At 33.0% G+C, this 20,514-nt stretch overlaps 1 protein-coding gene across 1 annotated transcript; it reads right to left on the reverse strand.

The window, feature by feature from the left end:
- Positions 1–7,298: 7,298 nt before the first annotated feature.
- On the reverse strand, positions 7,299–9,253 carry LOC106463574 (prisilkin-39-like). The gene is made up of 3 exons (XM_013923623.1): positions 9,196–9,253; positions 8,767–8,825; positions 7,299–7,631 (listed from the first exon to the last, which is right to left on the reverse strand). Exons 1-3 carry the CDS (start codon positions 9,251–9,253, stop codon positions 7,299–7,301), a joined length of 450 nt encoding a protein of 149 aa, XP_013779077.1.
- Between the last annotated feature and the right edge of the window lie 11,261 nt (positions 9,254–20,514).

Consider the following 20,514-nt stretch of genomic DNA (forward strand, 5'->3'; position numbering starts at 1 on the left):
AAAGAAAGGACTTGTATCGCTGAAGATCCTCGGTAAGAATTTCTACCGAAAACAAACAAACAAGCAGATACGTAACAATATTGAAGATAACATGTCAGTTTCAAGATGTAGGGGTGTGGTATGTAAAGGTCAAGATCTAATGTTCAGCACGACGGGGGATGTCAATTTAATTACAAATTTCAAGTGCAAGATATATTTTGTATGGTTTCCAAAATAAAGAAACTTTGATTACTTTGGAGAATCTCCCTTATGTTTCATTTATGGTGATTTATTCTATGTGACTAATAACTTGCTAGAACAAGCATATACTGTAGGTAGGTACTGTTACACTGGGCTGTAAGTAGTGTAAATAGGTTGGATTTATAAAATGTGAAAAACAATATTTTTTATCGTAAGGAACAACAATTGAAATTATTTTTCAATATCCTTTTGTTATTGTCACAGTTATTTTACAGATTTTGTTTCTTCTTAAAATCTTCAAAGGTAGGATACATGCAGATTATATTTGATAACTCTTGGATAAAGTCGTCTTTATCGACAGTATCCTAGAAAATTTCACTGACAGAACCTGATAAATTTAACCATGTTACTCTTTGATTAAGCCCCCAGTAGCACAGCGGTATGTCTGTAGACTTACAACGCTAGAAACCGGGTTTCGATACCCGTGGTGGGCAGAGCACAGATAGCCCTTGTGTAGCTTTGTGCATAATTAAAAACAAACAAAACAAACAAACTGTTTGATTAAATATAAATTGAACAATAAATTTATTCACTCTTCTCAATGCAGATCTCAAATATAACCATAACATTAATCACGATTTAACATGTTAGAAGAATGGTGAATTTGACTAAGTTCGTCGATTTCACATGCTTGAAAGTGTTCTTTCTTCTTTACTTGTAAAATAGGATACACTTGCTCAGTGTATACATATTTAATCTGATTATTCAATTACTTTTCATTATGAACTCTAGTGTTTAAGTAAGTATCAAAATGAAAAATATGTGCACATAAATTCTGCCATTCTGATAAAACAAAGAGAACCTTATCAGATATCATGTCAATACCATGATAATAAAATCGATACATAAACAAAATAGTGGGGATATTATGGACACACACAACACGAATTACACGATTCCCTCCTTCTAGAAGAAAATTTTGTTCAGTGTTGAAGAAAAAGTGATAACTTCCTTGATTGAATATAGTTTTCTTTTTCCAAAGTCCTTGAACTGTCGAATATGAATATTCAAATTATTCTCGTAAGTTGATAGAGTGATGTAACAGTCATTCCAAATAGGATAGGCATGAGATAATTCAGGTGCTTGTGGTCATTCCAAATAGGATAGGCATGAAATAATTCAGGTGCTTGTTCGAGTTGTATAATAGTAGAGGAAACTAACTGTCGTTTTTTTTTCTGTTTTACTAGTTATTCTTCACTGCTGGATTTAATCTTTTTTTCACCATTTCATTATTGTCAGTAGCATTTCTTTTCTTCATATAAAATAGTATATAATTAGTAAATTACAGCAACATTACTTATTAATATAATGAATATGACTGAAAATAAAATAAACATTATTATGTCAAAGAACACAGAAATGAGATTTATAAGCAAAGAAATATATGTAACTATAGGATATACTTACGTTTAAAGGCTGGTTTATAATTTTTTCTTTCATGTAGTAGAACTGCATCAGTCTGATTACTAGTGGTGAAAGGGACAGGATATTTGTATTTGAAAAGTTATCCAGATTTGACTGTTTGTTGCAGACAGATATTGAAAACTAGGATATGTCTGAACTTGTAACTGAGCTTATCAACATTAATCAAAAACAACTAACTCGTCACCATTCGAGTACAAAATTCGTTCTATTGTATAATGAAATCTCATACATTTACATGTTTATGTAATCTGAATAAATATCATAAATTAAATTGAATCAATCTTTCATTTTGAAAATTATTCTAAGCTGACTGACACAGCCTGATTCTGACCAGTTGTCAGTCACAGTACTGAGTAGAAAGTATGCAATAACTGTACACTAACCGAAATGTCCCGTCATATATTGAGAATAGACATTTAGTGTTCTGCATCACAGGATGTAAAGTGAAAGGACTATGTTAACACTTTTAAATTCAATAACATACAGAAACTCTAGTTAAAGTATGGTGAACATTACATTTATGTAGAAAATATATGATTATGTAGAGTTTGGACCATTTATTTTCAATATTAAGTATAATGTAAATACATAGATAGCGACAATGTATTGTAATTGACTTTTCCTTTATGCAAAATAGACTTGGCTATTGGCCACATGTTGATCAACGACCTTTCTTTACTTTCTCTACTTTCGTTTTTCTCTCTGTCTACTGTTTCTACGTGATGAGCTTTGTATTTTTAACAGACAAAGATTAGTTAGCTTGACGTCAGTGATGTGTGTGTGTGTGTGTGTGATATTTCATAATATTGTTTAGACAGTTTCAATGTTTTATGAAATTTCTCTAGAAAATGGATGGATAAACAGTAAGTCATTCATTTATTATATTTGGTTGTAGCAAAATGACTCATTCAAATAATGGATAATATGTATCATTGACTTGTGAAAGCAAAACAGGAAATGTCCTAGAGAATATTGTCCAAAAGAAGAAACTATAAACTATAAATTTATCTGATACTTTCACAATATTTGTGCACACGAAAGAAGTATGGAAATTTGTTTGCCAGTGATAAAATACCTGATCATGCAGAAAAACAACTGTACATCGTCAATCTGGATCCGAGTCATAAATCTGGTAGCCTGTGGGTCTGTATTTACATTGGTCGAGATGAGAAAGGAGAATATTTTGATCCATTAAGACTGCCTCCACATAATCTCAGCATAAGAAAATAATCAAGAAAAACTGTCGAATATAAACTTACAACAAAAAATACTGTAAAGACCGCATTCGTCTGTGTGTGTGTGTGAACAATATTGTATAATTATATTTATTATCATTGTTGATATGTGTTCAATAATGTTCAGTCCTCAAAGATTTATGAAAAATGGTAGGTGTTATTATTCTATAATACTGATTAATCACATTTATTATGCAGTAAAATGATTTACTACATAGTTTATTAACTAGATGTTAAAGTTAGTGAAACATTCATTATATGTGTACAGAAAGTTTTCAGCTCATGTGTTTTGAAGTTAGATAGACTGAACATGTCACAATAAGTCAGAGTGAAATGTCTCCATGATGTTAATGAACCACAGATGGAAATGAAAAGAACGTCTATGTGATGCATACTGTCCTACGGAAGTATGGAAACAACATTATCAAATGTACACAATTAAATGTACGTTGAAATCTGTATACAACATTGCCCAACTTTGTAAAATACATGTAATACAAATAAATATATATAATTAAAAACAAAAATGCAAGTCGTGACTTCATTCAAATAATGAATAACAGCTGATATGTTAAAATCCTTCGGAGAGTAAGATTGTCATTAAAATAATGGTTTTAACATAATTAAGCCTATAAATTGATGAGGTAATCATATGTGGAAGTATAGTAACACTATAAAGTATCATGTGTAAAATGAAATATTTTGTCAAGTTATATGAATAGCATAAAGTGAGATTGTACAGATGAAGTTTTATCACACCATGCCCATTCCTACATTGTTTCCTCACTTGTTGATGCACCAATTCCTACACTTTCAATTTTATAAAAAATATATTTTTCACTTGTTCATGCATTTTTTCATACAGGGTGACATGATCTTATGCATCATTCATTCATTTGTGTTGATATCCTGTATGTATATAACCAGCGTGGGTGTGCACCATATACTTATGGTATGTGCAAATAATGGTGCTTGAGTGTGTGTGTTTGGTGTGCATTCTCTTCACTTATGGTGTGTTTACACATTGTAAGCGTGCATGTGTGCTGTACATCTGATGGCACACACTCTATAGTCTGCAATGTCATTTGGGTGATGTAATGTGAGTTGCGTGCATATACTAAGGGTTGATAAATTAGTTAATTAATTTAACTGATTACTTTACGCTAGCACTAGCACGTGGTCCCTGTGCTATTGTTCTATTTGGTGCATTTATGACTATGGTAAGTTTGTTTGTTACGCAGCTAGAAGCGCCCAAGAATGTCAGTTAGTCAGTGAGATTTGAATATTTTATTTTTTTGTATCTGCTCTGCTGACTTTCTCAACTGGTTGTATCACTTGTAATTTTGTGTGTGGTTTGTTTATCACCTAAAGGTGTCTCTCGAATAGTTTTGAAAATTTATTAATTGGTTTTTAAAGGTGTATATGAGTAAATAGTTTGCATTGCATGTATTGTGTATTCGCCCCTTTCCTAATATAAGTATTATCGTTCTTGTGATAGAGGTAGCGCTATTTATTAAACCTATAATTTCTTTGAACCAGCTTTAACTTAATTAGAATGTTTGCTAACTCAACTTGTAGAATTTAGCGTTGTGTAGTATCCTGCTCGTAAAACTTAAATAAGGATGTAAAAAAAAATATATTTTGTATCTTTAACAAATAAATAATACTTGCAAAAAATCCTCTCAAAACAGGCTGTATTTACATTTTATTATTAATATTTATCTGTGATTATAGAAGGAAACTTTTGTGATAAGTTCAAGAAATGTGATTCGTAAGGAATATCTAAAAATGTATCTTACGTTTAGAAACTATAACATCAAGTGTCGGTGAAAACATATATTCAACATAATAAAACAGTAGTAATAAAAGACCATCCAGATGGGTCAGCGGTAAGTTTACTGACTTACTGACATTTGAATCCACGTGGTGGACAGAATACAGATAATTTAATCGGTAGTTTTACGTTAAAAAACTGAGAAATTGTATTAAATATTTTTGGTAATCACAACAGTTATAAATCAAGCATTCAGATGAAATTTAAGCTTTTCAAAGGAAAATTGTTGGAAGTTTATGGAAATTTATTTAAAAGTTCGCAAGGGAGTGAGTGTAAGTTTTGTTTGTTGAATAATATATTTGTTGATATTATCAGCGTTTCTGAGCTGGCGAACATAAAATTAATTTATTTTACATTAGTGTGCAAAAAGCTTATAGAGATAGCACGCGTGTTTTCTTTCGAGGTCAAAGACCCTACACATGAGTTATGTCTGTTAATCTTAGAAGACGAAACTACTAAATGTTTGTAAGAAAACATAATCGTTTTGCTAAATGTATTGCAGGCACATATAATATTTTAAAACTTTAGAGTCTAGACGTTTCATGCTTGGCAAATACCTAGAGAATTACTGCAGGGTTTGTGAACTATAACAAGTGATGAAAAATATATTATTTCGCAATGAAGTTTTGCTAGTCAAATATTCTGTTTCAAGAGTCGCTATCAGGAGGTCCACGTGCTTAGGGAAATATCTGTATACAGTGAATTATATTAGTTTATTCGCTATAAGGAAATCCACGTGCTTAGGGAAATATCTGTATACAATGAATTATATTAGTGTAGTCGCTATAAGGAAGTCCACGTGCTTAGGGAAATATCTGTATACAGTGAATTATATTAGTGTAGTCGCTATAAGGAAATCCACGTGCTTAAGGAAATATCTGTATACAATGAATTATATTAGTGTAGTCGCTATAAGGAAGTCCACGTGCTTAGGGAAATATCTGTATACAGTGAATTATATTAGTTTATTCGCTATAAGGAAATCCACGTGCTTAGGGAAATATCTGTATACAATGAATTATATTAGTGTAGTCGCTATAAGGAAGTCCACGTGCTTAGGGAAATATCTGTATACAGTGAATTATATTAGTTTATTCGCTATAAGGAAGTCCACGTGCTTAGGGAAATATCTGTATACAGTGAATTATATTAGTTTATTCGCTATAAGGAAGTCCACGTGCTTAGGGAAATATCTGTATACAGTGAATTATATTAGTGTAGTCGCTATAAGGAAATCCACGTGCTTAGGGAAATATCTGTATACAAACTAATATAATTCACTGTATACAGATATTTCCCTAAGCACGTGGACTTCCTTATAGCGACTACACTAATATAATTCATTATTCGCTATAAGGAAGCCCACGTGCTTAGGGAAATATCTGTATACAGTGAATTATATTAGTGTTAAATGATTTATCTTTAGTTGCTTCCCAATATTTTCGTTCGTTTTTATTATCAAGTGCTATAAGAGCCCTGTCACTTTTAGAACGAGAGAAAGTCAGTGATTGAATATTTAATTTTAAAGACATCGATAACGAAGTTTTACTTCTGTATTAAAATGAAATACATGCTGCACAACATTTATGATATTCCAGATTTCGGTTTTTCTGTGCGTTTCCTATGATGAGTTATTGTTTCTCTGTGTTTATGATCATGGTGTGCGTGTGTGTGAATTCATGTTATCTGTTGATGTATAAGTATGGTAAAATAAGTTGACATTCTGAAAATTTTATGTTTTTTTGCTTAAAGCATAACTCAAGTTCAGCTAAGCCCGGAAATAACTTAATATATAAATATGCCATTTTAAACACAGAAAAATGCCATTTTAAAACCAAAATTATAACAGTCATGGCTATAATTTATTTATAAACTAATTTATTACTGAAAATGAACGTTTCCAATTTTTTTATTCACATAATATGATAATTTCAGTAAACATCAAATTGTTATTTGTTTAAGTCACACGTAGGTAATATGATGCTGATGTCATCACGAAAGAGTTCTGGAAATAAAAACAAAAATATTATAAGCAATAGGAATTTGAAGAAAGTTATGTCACATGCTAAAAAGTATTAATTTTACGATAACTGAAAATAAAGTTTGTTTGAAGTTAAGCCCAAAGCTACACAATGGGCTATCTGTGCTCTGCTCACCACGGGTATCGAAACCCGGTTTCTAGCGTTGTAAGTCCGCAGACATACCGCTGTGCCACTGGTGGGCTGAAAATAAAGATAATGAGAAGAAGAGTCGTGGTTTAAATGATATGGTTGTATAATGTTAACTAGAATATATAACTTACCCCAACTTTTTATAAACAATACCTTATCAATTGATCAAACAACCTGTAATATTAATTTATTCTCATAAGTATTATTAATAAGACTAAAATTAAAACGATATCTTAATCAAAACCGAATACTTTAATTATAAGATGAATCACTTAGCACCTGATTTCCAAAAATATTTGTCTTTAAGTTGAAGAAAACTTTAGCTGCAGAATTTGTGTAAAGACACTCATGTACCTCAAGTTGCTGTAGATACTTTCCTTCTGGAGACCGTTTTTACCAGCCATGTCCATAACCATAGCCAGGGTAGCCATATCCTCTACCATAACCATAAAGTCCACCATAACCGTAGGGTCCATAGCCACCGTGACCATAACCTAGGCCATATCCACCGTAACCATAACCGCGGCCGTATCCACCGTAACCATAACCGCGGCCATAGCCACCGTAACCATATCCACCATAAGGATATCCACCATATCCACTGTATCTACCATAATCGTAGGGCCTATAACCATAACCATAGCCAGGATAACCATATCCATATGATCCTAGCAGGTAGCCACCCATAGCAGTGGCAAGAGCCATGAAGAGGACACAGAGAGCAAGCTGTGGGAAAGAAAGAAAGATCTTCGTATAAAAACAGTTACGGTTAAGAACATATCTCTGTGTTGAACAAGTTATAAATGTCATCCAATCATAGCTTATAACTTTGAAAATTCAGATCCATTTTCGAAAGTAAACGTAGCTTTCTATAGGTTTGGTAATACGAGTCTAAACTATATGTCCACATATGTGTGTATATATATATATATATATATATATACACCAGTGTAAACATCTAGGTAAATTTATAGTGATGGAGTAGGTATACTTACAGTGGATTTCATGATGCTGGTAAAAAATAATACGCTTCAAACTCTGAACCTTGAGCCTCGACGAAATGAACAATAGCAACTGAAATTCACGCCTTTATATAGTCGAATGAGCCTTGATTAAAAAGTAGAGGGAATTGAGAAATTTGGGACATACTTCAACAGGAAATAAGCATGTGCTTTTTTGAATGCCTATAGAATAACTATCTATTTATAAAATCTATGCCGGGCATGGCGAGCGTTTTACTAGCAAAAAAAGGCAAACTTGTCACCACCATGCCCTGTACAGTTGTTAATAAGCCGGTGTTACAGGTCAATCAAAAAGTTTACGATGCCGAAAGTATGTTAAGTTTCTTTACGTAATGTCACATTTTGCTGACATTGTATTGGTTACTGAAATCTACACACTGTTAAGTACTGAAACGAATTTATCCTAAACGACTCACAATTTGGAAATGTAATTGTTTATACATTTCCTAACAGCAATTTGAAAGTCGTTCTACCATTCTATTTATATCACAGACAAATAAGCGGGCAATAAATTTTCTTTTCCATTTCTTATTCCGTTTCTTTGTTGCTTATTTTATTTAAAACACACCTTAATTTAAGGTATTTTTTGTATTGTATAGTTGTTTGTCAACAGAGTGACACTCAAGGACAGTTTAATAATGTTCAACACTGTTATCACTTAGAGAGTCTAACAAAGTAAAGATTTAATTGAGGAGAAGTTAAAGAAACACAAAAACGCATTAGGCGTTATGTGTGCCCTTAATTATATATCTTCAAGCATGACTGTGTGTCCGGGAAATTACAACTTTCAAGCTTAACGTTAACGTAATGATGTGAAAATAATGCGGGTTGATACTCACCATCAAGACAATAGTGGCTGATGATTTGTATATTCTCAGCCCTGATTGTGTCTGTAGAGCTGTAAAGTAGAATTTTGATTTTATAAAGTCTTCAGTAAGTTAAGCTCACAATCAGTGCTCTGTTGTAAAAAAATATTTTAAGGAAATTGCGCAAATGTGGATTTAATTGTCACATTTCTTATAATACATATCCCCCGGTGGGTTAGTGGTAAGTATACGGACTTAAAACACTAAAATCCGGGGTTCGACACAGTGGACACAGCAGATAGCTAAGTATGGCTTTGCTCTAAAAAACAAACAAAATCTTATACAATATTTATTCAAGCACAACACTTCAGTGTTCAAAATATTAAAGCACAACTTTTCTTTTCTATTAAGTCTAAAAATAGACTTATTAGAGATTAAGTATAGGATAAACATTATACATACTTGTGCATACTTCCTTTAGTTCACATTTTATGTCTTTACTGAGGTCATACAAGGTCATAATACAATTAGTGACAATGATAAAAACAAATTAATTTGAATAGAATTTTAAAAACCAGTTTATGTCGAACTAAAACACTTATATTCAGGTACAATGAAGAGAGATTGACTTGAATAAATTCATAATCTTTACACGTTTAAACCACTTTCAGTTTATTAAACACCACTTATTAATATGTGAAATATTTTGATAAACCTATGCAATGGTAAGCTGCAGTTTTGTAAAAAAAGTTATAAAATGTCAGCTAAATAAAGCACAGGAACACTTGACAGCATTAATGTTTTTAAAAGATTTTCATTTTCTTCATTTGATGAAAGTAATGTTATATAAAAAGTCAGAAATGTACTCTCGTGTGCCACCATTTTCAGAGGCAGTAATGGAGGCCATTCATTAAGCATATTATGTTCAGACATTTGTATTATGGTTATGGTGAGTAATTATGGACAAACCTCTATGAAGTTATAAATTGGATTGATTGTAGGTATGGTGCGTGTATAAGGAATAGTTCACACTAACTATATTGTTAGTATTGCATCAGAATCAGACACACGTGGTCATGTGACGTCCAGTGTATCTGAGATTGCAGATTAAGGATTGTAGTAGTAATCTATAGGCAGAACAACGGCAGTATTGGATAAGCATGCAATAGTACTTAGTAGGGCCACTTGACCATCTGGTTAAGTCATCCTGTCATCTTTGGATATCTTGGTGTAAATTCAATACTGAGAAAAGATTCATACAACCATCAGAAATAACAAGGATATGTCTTAAGTTTAAGTGGGAGAACGTGATAGAAGTTTATGTTCTGTCGTTTTATATACATTTTCACAATTGAAAATGTAATAGTAACGCGTTTGTTTCTAACATCATAAGTTGAAATTCTTCCTGTGAACTAAGAACGACGCGGAAAAAACTGGATGTTGGCACAACATCACATTCATTTAGACATTAGTTGGTAATACTACTAGTGTTGTAGGTTTTAGCGTTACAGTGTTACTTTATTCGACTGCGGATACTTCTAGTGGTTGATCCAATACATCCATGGTTTTACATTGGGCACGTGAAGTCCTATACCTCTATTGAGGTGTTCAGTGGATGCCATTTGTGTTTAAAGTTGAAGCGCCATTAAACCTAGTCTCTGTTTTAGAGATACATTTTAACTGAACCTGAGGATATAGCTGTTTCTTCTTAATCATGTACGAAATACTACCTAAGTATATGGTATAACTAAAGTAACAGTTTTCTTCGGAACATCTAACATAACTACAGATGGGATATTGAGTTTTTCAGAGTCTGTGTGAATTATTCTATTCAGAAACGACAACGAAAAATAATTTATTCTAAGCATTTGTTTAATGCTCTCAACTTCTGAGGGTCGCGGGTTCAAATCCCCGTCCTATCGAACATGCTCGTCCTTTCAGCCTTGGGGACATTATAATGTGACGGTCAAACCCACTATTCGTTGGTAAAAGAGTAGCTCAAGAATTGGCGGTGGGTGGTGATGACTAGCTGCCTTCCCTCTAGTCTTTCACTGCTAAATTAGGGACGACTAGCGCAGATAGCCCTTGTGTAGCTTTGCGCGAAATTCAAAACAAGCAAACAAAATCAACTTCTGCTTCAAAAAGGTATTGATTTCCTGATATCCTAAACGTTCTGTGTAGCAGGGTTTTAACCAGATTTTTTCAAAATTGTAGGCGTGAAACTTTTAAAATGTGAATTAATTCCAGTGAAAGTTATTTATGGTATATTTTAGTGATAAGTATACCTTGATTATTCAAAATACGATCATCTGAGAACGAGAGTTTGTCAATCTGTCGATTTTCAACAGCAAACTTGATAATGAGATGTTTACCGTTTAAAAAACTGGATAAATTCTTTAGCCAACTCAACAGTGTTAAATAACACAAAAGTTTCAACAACATATCTCTTGTAATACAGAGGCTTAAAACGTTCAGGACTGGACTGTAGACAAACTTTTTCATAACCATTCCTTCAATCTGTTATAGATTTTAACGTTAAGCAAAGTATATTTGTTTTGTTGCATAATGTAAAAGTATTTTAAAAACATCTTTATTTATACCCTGTACATTTTCGTTATCATCAAACGCGAGGTTAGGGCAGAGATCATTCGTTTGATTTACAGGTGTATTTGTAAACAGTGACTCAATATCATAACTAGCACAATGACCATCATCATTAAATTGTGTCTGCTTTAAGATACTTTAAAAAGTCTTTAAAATACAGGGTCAAATTTGTTTTGCTAATGGTTGATTATAGGGGCCTATACTACAAACAATTGGTTTAACTCGAAGTCCCTGTTTGTGAACCTTAGGGAGTCCATATAAAACTCCAAATTGTGAAACCGTTAGATTGATTTGTTGGTAAATTTCTTCCGTCTCTTTTCAATTTTAGAAGGTATTTCACAAGGTTGGCTTCTATAGTTGCTGTTGGATCACTCCTAATTTGTATAAAACTTTATTCGTAATATTTAGAATAGCTTTCAGTTTGTTGAAGTAATCCACTTTTAAGCATTGGAGACCTGCTATGCAATCTTATTGTATCACATGCTCATGTGAATAGACAATTGATTGAGCTGTGAGAGGGTGTGTAATGCTACCACCTAATAGGGAAGCAGAGAGAGTAAGTTACCTATTAGGTAATCCTGTGCTGAGCAGCGAATAGATAGATAAAAGCAGGGTCCTCTCTTCTGTGTGAGGAGAAGTACTCCAGTTTATTGGTATGCTTTTTTGTTATTTGATAGGATTCTTAAATCTTAAGAAGCTTTTAGTTTACATTTGCATCTTGTCACTAGTGCACCCTATGCTGCAGCCTGGGTGTGACCCATTACAGGCACAAATGACCAGCATTGAACCTCCTCCGACTTGAACATGCCAGATCAGTACTATACAGTACCCTCCATTTCACTTTGGTTTGGATTTTGAGCTCTGATTGTAATGTGATTTCGTTTAATTATTTTTACATGCAGCTGATGCATATTTAAATATGTGTCCATTGTGGTATTTTATAAATAAATTATGTTGGATGTGACACTGTACTAGTTATCACTTGTGCTACATGTGAAGCATGATTTTATGACATTTAAAACCTCGGTTTTAAACTTCATGATGCTTGAATATGTTTTCTTTACTTCTCCATTCTTACTTCAGGTTTTAGTTGGTATTCTCACTTTTAACTAAAACAGTGTATCTAAACTTTCAGAATTTGTCTGTGCTCATTAATTTGCTGAAAACAAATGTCAACATTCAAAATAAAGTGTACTGTAATTTGCTATAGCTCTTTGATTGTGTATAACTTTGTTTAAATTATTTTCATTATTTTGTGTTTTTATGTACATATTTTGTATTACTCTATTTTTATAATGATGAATTTATTTGAAAACCATGGAAACTCCGTTCGAATTCTGTATCTATCCTTTTTTTTTTAAATTTTAAAGCTGCTAAAGTGAATCATACCATTCCAAAAGAGCTCTTTTGACAGACCGTGATTTTACTATCCATTATCAAATTACACTTTCCGCTTCTGAATCTTTTACAAAGAAGTGAGAATAGCGTGTCTTTTAACTGCATACGGGCATGTCATTCTATGTGCTTGCTCTAACGAAATAGGGGTGAATAAAGAAACATACAACAGTAACTAGGTTATATAGGCACCATCAGGTAAAGCACCTTATAGGTGGGAATACCGGAATGGAAGTGGGTATATACTTGTACAAGACACATTGTCTCTATCATGGCCTCACAAGGTAAAACACGTGTATCAAACAAACTAATCCCATGATGATGAATGATAATATATATAGGTTACACAAAATCAATGGGCATAATGTTTTTCAAATGTCAACAGTTATTAAAAGAAACAGAACGTTCTGTTCACCATTGAACTGAAACTGGTTTATTATGTCACAGTCAGAAAATTATGAGTTGAAAAATGTATTCGATTTCCCATTCCGAAATTAAACAACAAAGAACAATGATTATAGATTTTTCATTGAAAAGCGAATTAAATAAGAAAATAAAATTATGCTAAAAAACAAGATCCAAATGCTCAAGATAATTAAAGGTGGACAGCGCGGGCCTGCTAACATACTTATTTCTTTAGAGCGTCACCTTCGTGAGAAGTATAAATAATTCAACCAACTAGCTAATCAGGTCGAAAATGGCGTATTATATTTGAACCAGAATTACAGTACAAACACACATTATATAATTGTCATAGACACAGAGGTTGCAGAGTGTTAAGGAAACATATTTGTGTTACTGTTACTTATACCAAGACAGTTAGTAGGGAAAAAATGGCTATAATGTGTATTTTAACTCCGTCGTGCAGAAATGCGTCTATTCAACTTTTACACAGCAACGCGCATTCGGGTAATCTTCAAAGTACAGGGTGTCCGAAAAGCCTTGAACCATAGGCACGTCAATGACTTTTACAGAATGTGTTTCACATGTAGTCCTTGTAATTCGAAAAAAATTTGGAGACGGTATTTCCATTCTTTTTTAACACTACGAGGCATATTCGTGTTATTGTCAATGGTCCACAATGCCAGTTTCCTTACATTTAGTAACAACCTCCTAACAGCACTGTGAGTGATGTTTTGCTCTCTCTCTCTGGATGAAGTGCATTAAATTTCTCAGCAACTTTCTGCTGGGTTTCGTTTGTTTTGTTTTGAATTTCGCGCAAAGCTACACAAGGGCTGTCCATGCTAGCCTTCCCTAATTTAGCAGTGAAAGACTAGAGGGAAGGCGTCTAGTCATCATCACCCACCGCCTACTCTTGGGTTAGTCTTTTATCAACGAATAGTGGGATTGACCTTCACATTATAACGCCCCCGCGGCTGAAAGGACGAGCATGTTTGGTGGAACGGGGATTAATATTGTTATTGTATTGCACGTACAGTAATATAATTACATAATTTTATGATTTTTATATGGTTTTGGTGTGGATTGTCACTTTTGCATCATTATTGTGTCCTTTTTGCTGTTAGGAAAGCATCTTCTATGATCCTGACAACTTGAAGGAAGAATTGTTTCTGTTGTTTTTCTTTGTTATGATGGCATTATACTCCTCAACAATGGCCACATCTCTTTCAGCATTGTCATCTATCATATTTAAGTGTTGAACTGTCTGTAGTGTCTCCCTGTAGTCCTTTCTGAGCTCACATGACTTGGCGTCGTAATCCAGGAATCCATGTGAAATTTCAAGGCACCCGAAGACATCTGTTGTTTTCTTTGTGACGAAATCGTCAACTGACATGTCCTCAGACTTCCTGATATTCAGCTGTATGCGGCTTGAAGGTTCATCCATGTCTTTCTTCTCATTTAGTGCCTTTATCATTGTTCATTTTGTCTCTGTAGATATAGCTGAATAAAAAAACGCCTAGTTACGGCTAGTTGAAGAAGCTCTCGATAATCGTTTCTAGGTTGGCTGACCTGAAATTGTATTGTAGCAAACTCAATGACATTGTCCTTAAATTCCTCCTTGGCTTCTACTACTTCATCATGGTCAGCTGAAATTTCATAACTGAAATGGTCCGTAGAAAAGCCCCATACAATCTTTGAAAACACATGCCAGGACAAGTTCTAAGATATGATGTGAGCATGCTAAATAGAAAATATTGTTGTTTAATCTTTGTTCTAACAGCACACATGCACAATTTCTGTGACCTGTGTTGCTTGTTATAGTGCTGCAAATTCGAGGGGATTTAAAACACACATCAAAAGACATCATCTACTGAGACTTACGGATTGAAGACCTTCACTGTCAAAAAGCAAAAGTTTTGCATTGTAGGAGTGCAACTAAGGAACAGTTTTGAGAAAGATGATTACAGTGTTAGGTATATTTGGTATGACAAGAACAAAATGACTTAAGTTCCAGTCTATAAACTAGGTCACACAAACTACAACTTAAAATGAGACAGAGTGCTTAACAAGATTTAATGTGCTGAAGTATAGGCAAGACAAGTAAGGATTACATGATAGATAATACCCAGACAACAGATGCAAACAAGTCATCAAGGGAAGAGAAAAGCCAGTACAATGTTGTGTAAAGTGTAGTTTACTTGGCATATTTAAAGCCACACTATAATCATGGCAGCATTATTACTCCAGTTTTAGAGAACAGCAGAGATTCTATCCAAGGGAAGAGAAAAGAGCCTTTAATTCAACTGACCTTTTACAGAGTTACTCCAATAATGTGTCGAAAAATATTGATAAAAAAAACTGACACACAAAAAGCAAACAAAACTAAAAACATGTTTCCAAATAAATATGTCACGATTACCAGGTATCTTGAAACATTCTATACAGTTATCAAGCATGAACTAAGGACTACACATGGAGCCTTTAGGTACCATTTGAGTATAAGATCTAATCATAGAACGAGATTTTTTAATTGAGAAGGTCTGATCATCTAACTAGTTCTGAACCCAATGTAAAATCACTTTTATTAGCAAAGGTAATACATTTTTCGAGGAAGACTACCAACCTAAACACTATCAAAGGCTTGAAAAAACAAGAAAACGGTAACAGCACAATCATCAGTGACTAATGCCAAACTGATAGGCTCCAGTGATCTGAACAAGATACAATACTTCTGCTCTTACGAAATCCAGCTTGTTAAGAAACAATAGTCCAAGATATTCAAGAGACTAAGAGCAACGAGAATTAATCATATTCCATAAGTTTTACAATTTAAGAAAAGGGAAGAAGACTTGTTCTTCTTAGTAACAGGAATAAACAAGCATATTTTCCACTCCACTCCCATCAGCGCAGCTGTCAATAAATCAAATAAAAAATTTGTGGACTGAACAGAAAATTCCTGAAGTTATAATATCAGTATGAGACAACGTGGAATAAGATATTCCATCAGGGTCTTTTTGGTGAAGAGCAATTTGTACTATTAGTTCAGAAAATACTTCACTAATGGGATCTTGTCATAAGACAATGAGAGCTCTGGGTACCAGTAGGATGACAAAAAAATTAATGAAGTGTTGGAAGTCATAATATAAAAATACAAAGCAACAATTTGTATTTAATTCCCAAACAAGTATTTGTATTTTGGACAGCAGAGAACATCTTTGCTGGAGAGACCTTTGATCTCTGTATGAACTTCGAAAGTTGCAGAAATCTGGCTGTTTCGATGCTTTTGGTTTTTTTAAAGGTTAAAAAATTAAAATCAGTCTGTTTTGGAAACAATTGGTCTGATTATTTCCTATATTATATAAAAACTACTCAAATAGCAAAAACTAAGGACCGACTTAAAAGAATGTTTGAGAACATAAGCAAGTCTTTAGTCAATTTGTAATCATTGTCTTTAAGTCTTACCACGAATATACCTGAGACTGGAAAAATAATGATATATCCTTACAGGCAGTTTGTGCTACCACGTGGTTGTTAATCATTCTCATTGAAACATGAGGGAGCTTTTAGTTTCTCTACACATCACCTGACCGGCCAGGAGACAAAGTCTCTGTATACTTTCACACATAGTATCTACAACTTTTCAGAAATATTTCCCACTGGATGAAGACAAAAGTGGCATCTTTGATGAATAACATAGAACAATAGGAAGCTAGAGGGAAAGGAACATAACGACTTTCTTGAATACCGCGCTATGCGAAAACTGCACTTACACCTGAATAAATGAATATGTTGAAAAACAACCTGTATTGAAAAGAAAGGTGAGCAAACTCACGGCAAGTTTACACTTTTATTAAACGATGTACAACATTTCTTTGTTTGTTGTAAAACACAAAGCAACACAACGGGCTCTCTGTGTGGTGCACACTATGGGTATCAAAACCCGGGATTTAGGTTTATAAGCCCGTAGTCTTACCGTTGAGCTACTGGGAAGACCGACTTAAAAGAATGTTTGAGAACATAAGCAAGTCTTTAGTCAATTTGTAATCATTGTATTTAAGCCTTACCACGAATATACCTGAAAAGCATGGACATTTATATGCACATAATAACTTTATCATTCACGGAGATTTTATTTAAAATAAAAAGTATGGATTGTGATAAAGTTACTCGAATCATATTTACCATTGCCCCTAATTTTGTACTACCAACTAGAACAGTCGGCCGGCAGCATCCACATCCAGCTCTTGGGCTATTCTTTACCAATGATTAGTTGGATTGACCATCACGTTTTTAATACCCCCTACGGCTGAAGGGAGAAACACGTTCGTGTGGGAGCGATGTTCAAACTCGCGACTAGCATATGACAAATCAAGTGGCCTTACCACCAGGCCATATGGGCACACGAAAAACTTCGTAAAAGTATAATTCATTTAAGATCATAATTTCGAGTTTGTCAAAAAAAAAAGGGGATACTCACTTTGGGAAGGAGCTCATTTTGATTGATTTCTCTTTCGAATGTATTAACTTTTTTTTAGGTAAGTACTATCACACACATATAAGTAATATATGGGTAAGGCTTCATTCTTCGGAGACTTGTGGCTTTTAGTATTTTGCTTGACCCACCATCATGACCCAAGTTGTACAAAATACGCGGCTTAGCTAACTAATGAATGAATATTTGCTGTAAAGTTCTTATCAATGCTACAAGTTTAGCCGTCAATTTTTATTTCAATCCTTTAAGTCACACGCTCAATCCCTTTTTTGGCCATACCTTTGTTTTTCACTCTTGGTTGTTTTGATTAGATTTAACATAACAAAGACCATTCACAGAAAAAAATTTCTAAAAGATCGGTATCGGATATTCTTTTGGAAAACTGATTGCAAACTCTTCTGAAAAGTTGTTAGTAAAATATTTTTACAAATATTTGTCTTATTTGATTATTTTAAGACATAGTTTTTCAATTAATAAAATATACCTAAAGAAAGTGACATTGTGTAAGTGCATTTTGCAATAAGAAGACGATGAAGATATTTAAAAAAACATATTTACTTTAAGATTACTTTAAGACAGCTTTTAACTAAAGATATCAAAATATGATATTGTCAAGCAATTTGTTTGTTTGTTTATAATTAAGCACAAAGCTACACAGTGGGCTATCTATGCTCTGTCCACCACGGGTATCCAAACCCAGATTATAGCGTTGTAAGTCCGCAGACATACCGCTGTGCCACTGTCAGGCAAACAATTTATGAAAGATATGATATATATACATTACAAAGAAAGCCTTATTTTTAGAAAACCTTCTATAATTTTTCTCACATTTTTGTCAATAACATGTTTAAACATGGCTAATGAACTAAATAATTTCAGAAATGCACTTTTAAATGTCGTGTACTAGCTGAAGAGTATGACTGCTATATATAGTGGAGGTGATATATATATATTCCCCACCTCCCAGATTTATGCTACAGAAGCATCTTCAACTTGAATATTTCCAGATTTTTCTCTTGTTTCTAACGCCAAGACCTACCTCTATATGACATAAAATCATTTTGGTAAACCTGTTACGTGAGCAGTCTGTTTAAAAAATACAACATGAAAATATATACAAAGTTCTCGCACATTAGTTTTCTCATGTTTTTAAATTTATTTATCAAAAGCGAAAAATCATTTAAGTTATTAACATTTTTATACTGTGCGGTAACTATCTAGCAGAATGTTCAGCCTGCTGAATTGTCAATCGGGTTTGTTTAGAAAGAGGTAGAGTGTTTTGAGACTGATTTAGGTTTTGGGGTAACGTTGATTTTTATCTCTCGATTCTTATCGATTTTGAAGAAAACGGATAGCTTTATTGATATTTATTTCAAATAAAATAAAATAAAATAAAACGCGGAGTTTTCAGATAGTGTTCGTGCTTAAAACACAATAATAAGCAAACTGTTACATACGCCTAGATTATTAATTTAAAAGTGTATTTATATTCCATTATACAGATTAGTATTTCTATTTGAATAGTTATCAAAATTTTAATAAAACTGAAAGCGTTTATCATAGTTATATGGTACGTTTTTATCATTATACTTTATCAACAAAGTCTTTATTGTGAGTTAGGAGATTCGAACGTTTCTTATGTTCTCGATTTCCATCATTAACTTTGCTTTAAGAGATATGGTACTTTTAGGAATGTAGAAATACTTTTTCTTTTCCTTGACTTTAAATTCAATTTCTCTCATATTTTATTTATTACCAATAGACAACAGAATCTTTTTTAAATTCCCATAGACGTGTTCATCAAAGTTTTAAAATTCTGCTTAACATCACTTGTGTTAGTTAACTTATAAAGTTAACTTGGAGCTTAAATTATAATTATGCTTGCTTAAAAGTGTAGAGCAATTTGATTCATATGTATTTTTATACAGAAACAAATTTAGATAATACTTATAAATATATAATTGGGTAGATAGCTACTACTGTTGTGGTATATTCATTGATTACTTTAGAGACAATAACAATAACAGTAAATAACAGGAGCTACGGCAGGAAATGTTATGTGGAATGAAATCTGAATTTCTAACTGTAACTGAATTTGAAGAAAAACCAAACACAATGTAAAATAATAAACTTTATTTACAACAAAATCAGTTAAAACCTACTAGTTCACAAAGTGAAAAAACAGAGCAGGCTTTTATTCAAATACAAACTTTGCCAAAATTTGATGCTTCATGTTGAAGTTCTGGAGACGATTTTATTAATAATGGGATAGTATAACAAATATATGCAAGATACAATAGCATCATCTCTCTTAGAACGCACGTGTTACTCTCTTGACTAGTCATCCCATCCTCAGTCTTTCTGGACTGCTGATTTTATTTTGAAAAGCTGTAAGTAATTCTTCTGTGATTATAACTATGTTCAGAGTCGGTCATTTTTATGTGATAGGGGGAAGTATAGTCTTTTAGTTAGTCACTTTCTTCAATGTCTGCCCTTTACTTTAGTTTAATACTACACGTTTAGGTATATGCGTCTGCAGTATTAGGAGGTTATAAAAAAACAAATCAAAGATCGAATACCGGCCATTACTAATACAAACAGGCTCTAACTATTTTATTATATTTGAAGCTATGATTATCTTAACACAATTGGTAGTATTTTGGAGGAAATTGAAGAAACTAGAATTTGAAAATAGAGTTTAATAGTTAATTTACATGGTAAAGACTGAGAAGACTTTATAATTATTTATATTATTATAATATTTGAGTATTATTTTTGGTGTTAAAATGAGTTTAAACGCCAAAATGTATTACCAAACCATTCAAACTTTAACATTTCCATATTTCAGTTTTATGAGCTTATTCGGTGTTCTAAATCTCAATGACAAC

This window comes from Limulus polyphemus, unplaced genomic scaffold, assembly GCF_000517525.1.
Source record: "Limulus polyphemus unplaced genomic scaffold, Limulus_polyphemus-2.1.2 Scaffold1440, whole genome shotgun sequence".
NCBI classification, from domain to species: Eukaryota; Metazoa; Arthropoda; class Merostomata; order Xiphosura; family Limulidae; genus Limulus; species Limulus polyphemus.

Bases quoted from the DNA above. Each gene is read 5' to 3' on its own strand.
- LOC106463574 (XM_013923623.1), bottom strand. From the start codon at position 9,253: ATGACCTTGTATGACCTCAGTAAAGACATAAAATGTGAACTAAAGGAA. The intron at 8,826-9,195 runs GTATGTATAATG...TCTACTTTACAG, and splicing joins ACTAAAGGAAGTATGCACAA to CTCTACAGACACAATCAGGG. The intron at 7,632-8,766 runs GTGAGTATCAAC...TCTTTCCCACAG, and splicing joins CAGCCACTATTGTCTTGATG to CTTGCTCTCTGTGTCCTCTT.